This window comes from Cibotium barometz, chromosome 8 (genome assembly GCF_041138505.1).
Source record: "Cibotium barometz isolate CiBa-2024 chromosome 8, ASM4113850v1, whole genome shotgun sequence".
Classification (NCBI taxonomy): domain Eukaryota; kingdom Viridiplantae; phylum Streptophyta; class Polypodiopsida; order Cyatheales; family Cibotiaceae; genus Cibotium; species Cibotium barometz.
Genome location: NC_141053.1, coordinates 56,370,170 through 56,380,271, shown reverse-complemented (window position 1 = coordinate 56,380,271; position 10,102 = coordinate 56,370,170). Strand labels below are relative to the sequence as shown.

The window sequence follows — 10,102 nt, the reverse complement described above, 5'->3', positions numbered from 1 at the left end:
ATGGCTTCCCCCTTGCGCAACCCGATGAAGACGACCTTTATGGTCACAAACAAGAGGATAACAAATGTGGAAAAGGAGATGAAGGAATGGAAGGCGGAGATGGAGGGATGGTGGAAGGAGAAAGCCAACTTTCTCCAAATGGTATTCAATGAGAGTAAGCGGTGGAAAGAGGAGAAGGAAGACCTCATAGCAGAAGTCAAAGACCTTCACGGGGAAGTCAACACGCTCAAAGGCGTAATTTCAACTCTTCAGAGGGAGCTTGCAGAGGCTAAGGCAAATGGTGGACTTGAAGAAGGTGAAATTCAGCCATCCATGATAGAAGATCTCAAGGTTATCAAGGAACAAGTACGGGCAATTAAGGAAGAAGAAAAGCAACACGAAGCAAAGACTTCCTCATGGGTGGAAGTCATCACCAAGACTCAAAGGAAGATGGATGAAGCGGAGAAGTGGATAGAGGTCGCCAAGAAGGATAAAGGTAAGGAGATAACAACCCCTACACCTACAATCATTAACATGACTTTGGAAGAGGAACAACGAAGACATACACGTGCTTTGCATGTGAGGATTACCGGCCTTAAAGACGGGGATAAAGTTGAAGAGGAGGTGAAGGAGCTTATGGTGTTGATAGGGATTGACAATCCGGCACACGCAAAAGCCTAGAGAATGGGCAAAAAAGGCGGAGGCAACGGGAAAACATCAAAGGAAAGAGCTCTCATACTTCGCTTCCCCTCTATTGAGGTGAAGGAGGAGTTCTTGAAGAGGCAACCCACTTTAAAAAATACAGGCATTTTTCTTGGTGACGATCTTACACTTTCACAGCTTGCACATATGAAGGAAGTCATGCCAGAGATTAGGGCGGCAAGAGAAAAGGGAAAGATAGCATTTTATAGAGAAGGGAGGGTGGTCATCGTGGAGCGACGCTCTACATGACGGTGCGAGACCTATGGGACCAAATTAAAGCTGGCAGCCTGGAACTGCAATGGATCCCTCAGACTTGATGTAGGTGCCTTTGAGGATAGCTTTAGAGATAGAGATATAGTCTTCTACTCGGAGACTCACCAGGCCCCTGGTCAGATGATGCCACAGGTGACAGGATACAGATGGGAGACAGCTTGCAGAGTAGGGATGAGATCGGTACACAGTAGTAGAGGATCAGGGGGGTGGCAGTTCTTTTCAGGGAGGAGCTGCAACCGCTTCTACACATCGTTCGGAGAGATGATCAGGCCAGATATATGTGGGTGAGACTGAGGGCCGACACAGGCAGATTCCTGTATATTGCCATATGCTATTTTGCTCCTAGTACATCGACATATGCAGCACCTAGAGGGCAGTCTTCTTTCTCTGTGCTAGATGATGACATATGGGAGTTCTCTAGGGATGGAGACATCATCCTGTTAGGGGACTTTAATGCCCAGCCAGGCAACCGCCAGACAGCCTTTTATGATACCTCAGAGGAGATGCTGAGAGAGCTGGACACTCTGGATATGGGATTAGACAGACGCTCACAGGATGTGGAGTGCACAGAGTATGGGAGATATTTGGTAGATGTGGGGACTGCACATGGGTTGGCCATACTTAATGGCTTGCAGAGGTTTCCGTCAGCAGCGCTGGATTTACTTGCTTTCCACATAGACATGGTGCTAGCACAGTGGATTATGTTATGGCTATGCCGAGCTTTGTTTCATGCATTGAGGACTTCACAGTTGGATCTCGGTCCATTGGGGTAGTAGTGGATCATGCATTGTTGACATTGACCATCTCTTTTCACTTTACCACAGCTCAGAGGACACGAGGGGTAGATCACACTCGATATACTTTTACTTCAGAGACTGATGCTGTCTACAGAGATGGGATTTATAGACGTCTGTACACAAAGAAGCCAGGGAGACCTTTGGAGGAGCTGACCCATATACTAACAGAGACTTTACAGGATGCAGCGAGAGAGGCATATCCACATACCATAGTCACAGGGGACGGAGGGGACGGAGGCTTTGAACGCCGGGACGACGATTCGGGACGGTGCAGGGACGGGGACGGACGGACATCCCCCACGAAACGTTTCTCACAGGGGACGGCGACGGGGACGGCGACGGGGACGGCGCAGGGACGGGGACGGTGGTCGGGGACGGCAGAGAGCCGTTGCGCTTGCCGTTTTTGGCCGTTGCGCTTGCCCGTTTCTAGCCGTTTATGGCCGTTGGCTCTTTGAGGCTTGGCCCTCTCTCTCTCTCTCTTGCCCTTGAGGCTTTCCTCTCTCTCTCTTGCCTATCTATATAAGAACAAGCCTCTACAAGGCCACAAGCACACACAAGTTCACAACTCTCAAGGCTCAAGCTTTCAAGGCTCAAGCTTCTTCTCTCTTCCAACTTCCAAGTTCCAAGCTCTAGGGCCTAGGCTCTCACCTCTCCCTCAAGCCTCTTGAGTCTTGACTCTTCCAACTTCCAAGCCTGCACACCCAGATTCAGCTTTTTTGTTCAATACTTTTTCATTTTGTTGGGATGACAGAGGATACCCCATACAGGTACTCCGATTTGTCTCATAGGCCGAGTTCGGTCTTTTGGAAGACGTTAATAAAATCTTTCTTTCTCTCTCTCTCTCTCTCTCTCTCTCTCTCATTCCTCAAGGCTCTCTCTCTCTCTCTCTCTCTCTCTCTCTCTCATTCCTCAAGGCTCAAGAGTCAAGCCATCTTCAACCATGGCATCCTCCTCACGTGCCGGGGCTTCTCGTAGAAGGACAACGGGATGGACATGGTGGGAGGAGGTTAACTACACCACATCCGTTCATGGAGGCGGTTCTCGGCCATGGGTATGCAAGCTTTGCCCGTACCGGCGAACGGGTGGCGCCGACAAAGTGCGAGCCCACCTCTTGCATGAGAGTGGGCATGAGGTGAGGTTTTGCACGAATGTCACGCCCGAGAAGAGACGGGAACTTCTTGACAAGCTTAGCGTCTACGAAGCGGTCGAAGCGACAAGAAGGACACCACGAGTGGCCGTGGATCCCGCGACGATGGGGAGAGGAACTCAAGCCTCTACAATGGAGTCATGTGGTGGATCAGGATCATGCACACCATCACCTTCACCATCAAGTCGGAATGTTACTCCATCCCCACGACACCGGCACCCTCCATCTCCACGGCCTCTCAATCATTACGTGGCCCACGGCGACAATCTACACTTGGGGAGAATTGGAACCCCAAGTTGAAGGAGGAGGTGGATATGGCGGTGGCCCGCTTCTTCTTCCACGACCACATTGCCTTTCAAGCGGCTAGGTAAGTGCAATCGATCATTGCCAATTCATCATTCATGTTTTCATCATCCTAGTCCCCTTCTCATTAGTAAATTACTTTCTTGAATAGGTCGGAATACTTCAAGGTCATGGTTAAGAAGATTGGGGAGTATGGCTCAACCTATACGCCCCCCTCATCCGAGAGCTTGCGCACTACATTGCTCGAGAAGGAGAAGCGCATTGTAGAGCAAGCGGCCGACAACACAAAGCGGCAATGGGAGAGGAACGGAGTCTCCCTCATTGTGGATGGATGGAGTGACACCCGCAAGAGGAGTATTCAAGACATGGTTGCATATTCACGCGGAGAGATGTACTTCATCTCATCTCATGATGCATCCGGCACTGGGAAGAGCGCGGATGTGCTTGCGGCGGAGTGGGCTACCACCATGGAGATCGTTGGCCCCGAGCATGTAGTGGGCTTTGTTGCGGATGGGGAGCCTTCCAATAGGGCAGCGGGAGCTATTCTCCAGGGTATGTATAGACATGTCACGGTGTCCTTTTGTATGGCTCATTGCCTAAACAACCTCCTCAAGGACATCGGGGCATTACCATGGATCAGCCCGCTCATTGAGGAGGCCAACACCATGGTCTCCTTTGTCCTCAACCACCAAAGACTCGGCATGAGTTCAACAAGAGGTCTTGTCTCTCTCTCCTCAAATATTCCGACACCCGGTTTGCCTACAACTTTCTCATGTTGGGCTGGTTGAACAATTGTAGCGGTGCTTTGAGGGGGCTTTTCCTTAGCGACGAGTTTGTCGCCATGCAAGAGTCCCATACAAACACTGGCCAAGAGTGTAGGCTACGGGCGGATGACGCCTCTTGGTGGGAGCGTGTGAAGGCCACAAATGCTATGGTGAGGCCCATAGTCCACCTATTGAGGATTGTAGATGCTATGCAACCATGCATAGGCAAAGTCTACGAGGCCATGGATCGCATGATAGAGAAGTTGAAAGACTTCGTGCCTGACGAAGACAGATACAAGGAGATCCATGCCTTGTGTCTAGGAAGGTGGAATTCCTACTACTCTCCATTGCATGCAGCAGCTTATGTGGTGGACCCAGAATTCCAAGGCAACAAGCAGGAGAGCGACCGGGAGGTGAGCGCTGGATGGAGGATCATCTTGGATCGTCTTGTGCCTGATGCATCGGTTAGGCGCAAGATCAGGGACCAGCTTTCGATGTACAGGTCATTTCATGGCTCCTATGGCTGTCATGATGCACAGGTTGACCGCTCCAAAGTTGGTGCTACTCTATGGTGGGAGGACTTTGGTTCAGATGGACCAGAGCTGCAGCAGCTTGCCATCCGCATACTTAGCCAGGCCGTCAGCTCCTCTTGCTTGGAGCAACTTTGGAGTACCTATAGCCACATTGCCTCTAGGAAGAGGAACCGACTCGGGGTAGAGCGTGCCAATGACCTTGTCTTCGTCAGCGCGAACTTGTGAATGCTTTGCAAGAGCGTGACCAAGAAGGCAGATTCCTTCACCGAGTGGGAGATGAGTCAACAAGAAGAGCAACAAGAGGATGAGGTGCAGGAGCAGCATGCCAGTGAGGATGAGACTGAGGATGAGCTTGATGCTTCTTTGGCACAAGCTACCCATGACCATGAGGCGAGCACTTCACGTGGATGATCATTCATGGATCATGATTCATGGGCCTTACTACTTAGCTCTAGTCTCTAGCCTCTAGTCTTCAGCACTTTTTTGTCATTGACTCATTTGAGTCCGTCCATGTATTTTGCCTCCTTAAGGCTTAGTCCTGACTCCTGAGTCCTGACTCTTGAGTCATGACTCATTTTGTATCTACTTAATTATTAATATGACTCAAAAGCTTACCATTTTAGTGTAAATTTGTGCTCATTTTGATGTACTTCCAAAGTAGAATAAGTGTAGAGTAGAAAATTTTTTTTTAAAAAAGTATTTTTGAGTGCCGTTCCCTCCCCCGTCCCCGTTCCCTGCTTATGGCCGTCCCCCGTCCCGTCCGTCCCCGTCCCCCGTCCCTTGTGACTATGCCACATACTCAGCCTGGCCAGAGACAGCGTTCTCGGTGTATGCCCCAGAACAGCTGGTATGATGAGGAGTGCAGAGAGACAAGAGCCCGACTGCAGCGGGAGGTTGCTTTGGAAGTCACTACTCACCAACAATCACGTATTGCCTTCCGGCGCCTTGTGCGAAGGAAGAAGCGGGCCTTCCTTGCTCAGCTAGAGCAGGAATTATACCAGCTGTTCTTGAGCCAGGATTCGAGGGAGGCTTGGCATTTGTTTCATGAGTCCTCCCCTGCTTTGGCCATCACTTCTACAGAGGTCTGGGGTAGCTATGCAGTATCTCTATATACAGTTCTTGGACAGACACCTTTTCCTATCCCGCCAGCACCATGCCCACAGACATGTACTTTCTTTACCGCAGAGATGGTAAGGAAGGCCATTGATAGGATGAAGACTGGGAGAGCATATGATCATGATGGATTGGTTGCTGAGCACTTTATTCATGCGAGAGACATGCTGGCAGCGCTTCTAGCAGTGATGTTCAATCGTGCTATGTGTGAAGGCTTACCCGAGACTTGGAGTAGGTCCACCATCGTGCCTATCTTCAAGTCAGGGGACCCTATGGAGCCAGGGAATTATCGCACTATTATGATTGGTCACACACTAGCACGATTGTATGCATCCATTCTTGAGCAGCAGTTGAGTAGATGGGCAGAGAGAGAGCATTCGAGCAGAGGGACAGGCAGGGTTCAGGAGAGGTTTCTCTACTCTTGACCACATCTTGACTCTGCGGGCCATTATTGAGGAGGGCAGGTCGCATGGGCGACGGATTTATTGTAGCTTTGTGGACTTCCGCAAAGCATTTGATACAGTGCCCAGAGCCAGATTGATGAGGCGATTACAGGAGATGGGGGTACCCATAGAGCTCATATGGGGGATTATGGCTTTATATAGATCAGGTTTGCAGGACAGGTACGCGCCCCAGAGGGGGTCTCTACTTTGGTTCATCCACTATAGGAGTGAAGCAAGGTTGCCCGTTATCTCCTTCATTGTTTGGTATGTATGTGGATGAGGCTTCTGACTACATTGAGAGATTGGGGGACAGAGGAGCCCAGCTAGCAGGTACATGGATCCCACTATTGTTATATGCTGATGATATTGTGTTGATCTCTGACTCCCCTGAGGGTATGCAGCGTCATCTGGATGCTTTACATGAGTTTGCACATGATAGTGGATTGTCTGTCAACCTTGGCAAAACCAAGGTTATGGTGTTTAACACCACGCCACAGTGGGTTAGGCGATCAGCTCCCACATTTACATATGGGCAAGAGATTGTGGAGTATACAGATGCATATACATATCTTGGGGTTGTATTCAATGGGCCAGTGTTTTCGATGAGGAGAGCAGCAGAGACTAGATTGACTAGAGCACATGCAGCCCTGGGTGGTTTGGAGGGGATGTGTTCGCAGGTTCAGTTTCAGGAACCTCGAATGAAACTTTGGCTTTTTGACACTCTAGTGACATCAGCTATGCTTTATGGAGTGCAAATATGGGGACCTTCAGTGGGCCATCACAGCGCAGGCGGATGGAGAGGTATGGAGAGGCCTTTGGTATCTATGATTGCTAGGATTATTAGAGCCAAGGCCGTGGTACCTCATGAGATTATTCGAGCAGAGTTGGCGGCTGCTCCTCTGGTGATTGAGGCTCTTACGAGATCAGTCTCCTACATACATGGCTTGTGGGATCTCCCCCGAGACAGATATGCACGCCTCGCCCTTGAGTCCTCCCGACAGTTAGCTTTACAGGGAGACACAGCTTGTTGGTATGGACAGATGACATGTTGGTTCCAGGCACATGGTTTTAGCATGGACAGATTGCCTCCCTTCCAGTATTCTCTGGATGCACCCTCTCTCACTCTCACACGGACAGAGATTACCAGACCATCCGTCAGGATTTAGTTCAACTGGACATTAGGAGGACATGGATACAGCCCACTGAGGAGCTGGGCACGAAGATGGCTTTCTACAGAAAGCATTTTCTTCAGGTCACAGCAGATGGTTTTGTGATCAGACCCAGTTACATGGATGTACACTTGTCTCATGCAGTACGATGTGCTATTGGTCAGATTCGCACATCCTCACACCAGCTTGAGATTGAGATTGGCCGATATAGAGGTATACCAGCTGAGGCCAGGATATGCCGAGTATGCCATGGGGAGCCAGAGACAGAGTTGCATTATATATGCTATTGTACTGCATACTATGAGATACGTGGTCGTTTCCAGTGTTTATTCAGAGAGGGTTTTGGACCACTTTCCAGAGTCATGGGGTACCAGGACCAGAGGTGTTTGGGATTGTTCTTGCTTGAGCTGCGGTGATATAGAGATAGCCTGCTTAGGCGCACAGAGAGCCAAACTGAGAGGCACATTACAGACTTCTTTAGTCCAGCCATCACTGCGCCAGATGGACCACAGTAGTAGCAGGACATGGATACCGCCCACACCAGCGGTACACTAATTGATCGTGCGATTGAGCTTGGGTGGTCCAGACGCCCACGACTACGGAGGAGGGCATCCCAGCATAGATGGAGGTTGCAGCGACGGATTCGGATTATTCTTGCGAGACATGCAGGACACCCAGTCAGGGTGCTGACCACAGAGGATATTGAGGAGATCCGCCAGCGTTCGATGCGGCACATATTATGAGATGGAGGCACCTCCATAGTGTACCCCCCCGTCCCACATGATATTGTATCCCCTCACTGTACTCCACTCACCTCCATAGCGTACCCCCCCTCTCACTATATTCACACCCTATAAGGGTTTCTGTTTACCTTCCAGTTCCAGTTTCATTTTGTAGGTGCCAGTAGTATCATCTTTATTTTTCATTTTCTGGTTTTTTATCCAGACATTGTATCAGATCCACCATGATGTAACTTTTTGGTCTCATAGGTCATTATGGCCTTTTGAAGACGTTAATATAACATTTCATTTCATTAATATAACATTCTCTCTCTCTCTCTCTCTCTCTCAATCTCCTCTCTTTCCCTTTCCCCTACATGACTTGACCCCCCCCCCCTCCCTGTTTTTGTTGCTGTTTCGCGTTGGTGTCATGGATTAATTTTCAGTCCATTGGCTGTGGGAAGTTTTGCAAAAAGTCATGGCTAAGACCGGGTTTAAAGAGGAGCTCGTGAAGGTGGAGGACAAGCTCGGCACAATTATCAAAGAAAACAAGAAAATGGTCGACTCTTCCGTTACCGCAATCATAAACCGCCTCTTCAAACTCGAGAAGGGATTTGACAAAATCCAAGAGCTCGAAGAGAGATCTTCCAAGCAAGAGGCTAAGATTTCAGCCTTAAAGGAGGAACTAGTGGAGGCCAAATTGCATGCTAAAAGTCAAGCGGCTGAAATCTCAGCCCTCAAAAAGGAGTTGGAAGCCTCTTCAAAAAGCAAGCTTGAGAATGGAAAATTTCAGCCCTCCTTTATTGAAGAGATGAATACCATCAAGGAACAAATGAGGGTCATTCGAGAGGAGGACGAGCAACATAAAGAGAAGACATCTTCATGGGTGGAGGTGATCACAAAGACACAAAAGAAGATGGACGAGGCGGAGAAATGGATCGAGGTCGCCAAGAAAGGGAAAGGTAAAGAATCGCCACCCATCCCCACTCCCACCATCATCAACATGACCCTTGAAGAGGAGCAAAGGAGGAAGACCCGGGCCTTACATGTACGAGTGTCTGGTCTAAAATACCGTGATGATGCGGAAGGGGAAACCAAGGAGCTCTTCTCTATGATGGGCCCTGAAGCCACGCACACAAAGGCATGGAGAGTGGGAAAGAAGAGAGAAGGTAGTGGCGAATCTTCTAAGGAGAGAGCACTTATCATTCGTTTCCCCTCCATGGAAGCGAAGAAGGACTTCTTGAAGAGATGTCCTACACTCAAGAAGACGGGAATATTTCTTGGAGATGACCTCACACTCTCGCAACTTGCCCACATGAAAGAAGTTATGCCCGAGATAAGGGCAGCCCGAGAGAAAGGGAAAGTGGCCTTCTATAGAGATGGTAGAGTGGTGATTATGGAGAGGCGCTCTTCATGACGGCGCGAGACCTATGGGACTACACTCAAAGTTGCTACTTGGAATTGTAATGGATCTCTACGCCTTGATGTAGGGGCTTTTGAGGATAGTTTCACTGCTGGGAGGGACATCATCTTCTAGTGTGAGATGCATCAGGCTCCTGGACAGTCCATGCCACATGTTAGTGGATACCGATGGGAGACAGCTTGTAGACAGGAGACTCGTTCAGAGCATAGAGGACGGGGCTCAGGAGGAGTGGCAGTATTGTTTAGAGAGGAGCTACAGCCACCACTGATACATATAGTCCGCAGAGATGAGCAGGCTAGGTACATGTGGGTTAGACTGAGGGCAGAGATGGCGGGCAGATATCTCTACATTGCTATATGCTTTTTTTTTTTCCGAGAAAAGATCCTTTCATTAGTTATAAAAAAACGCCCACTAGGCTACAAAACCCCTCTCCTGCTCATAAGAAAACAGAGCAGAGAACCAATCAAGGCAGCTAGGGAGACTCTCCCTAGGTGCAAAGAAGTACAAATAACTGAGAGACTATATCATACAATAGGAGGGGGGAAAATCCACAGAGGTGGCCTGTAGTGCCAACGGGGGGTACCCCCGTGTATGCTATATGCTATTTTGCTCCAAGTACATCAGTGTATGCATCACCTAGCGGGCAGTCTCCCTTTTCTATTTTGGATGATGACATTTGGGAGTTCTCCAGGGATGGTGAGATCATTCTCCCGGGGGACTTCGATGCCAGGACCGCC

General features: G+C 49.4%; 1 protein-coding gene across 1 annotated transcript; it reads left to right on the top strand.

Annotated features, from left to right (window-relative positions):
- On the top strand, window positions 1-9,680 carry LOC147636446 (uncharacterized). Its single transcript, XM_086801884.1, has 2 exons — window positions 1-345; window positions 8,817-9,680. Exons 1-2 carry the CDS (start codon window positions 1-3, stop codon window positions 9,357-9,359), a joined length of 888 nt encoding a protein of 295 aa, XP_086658010.1. The 3' UTR covers window positions 9,360-9,680.
- The last annotated feature ends 422 nt before the right edge of the window (window positions 9,681-10,102 follow it).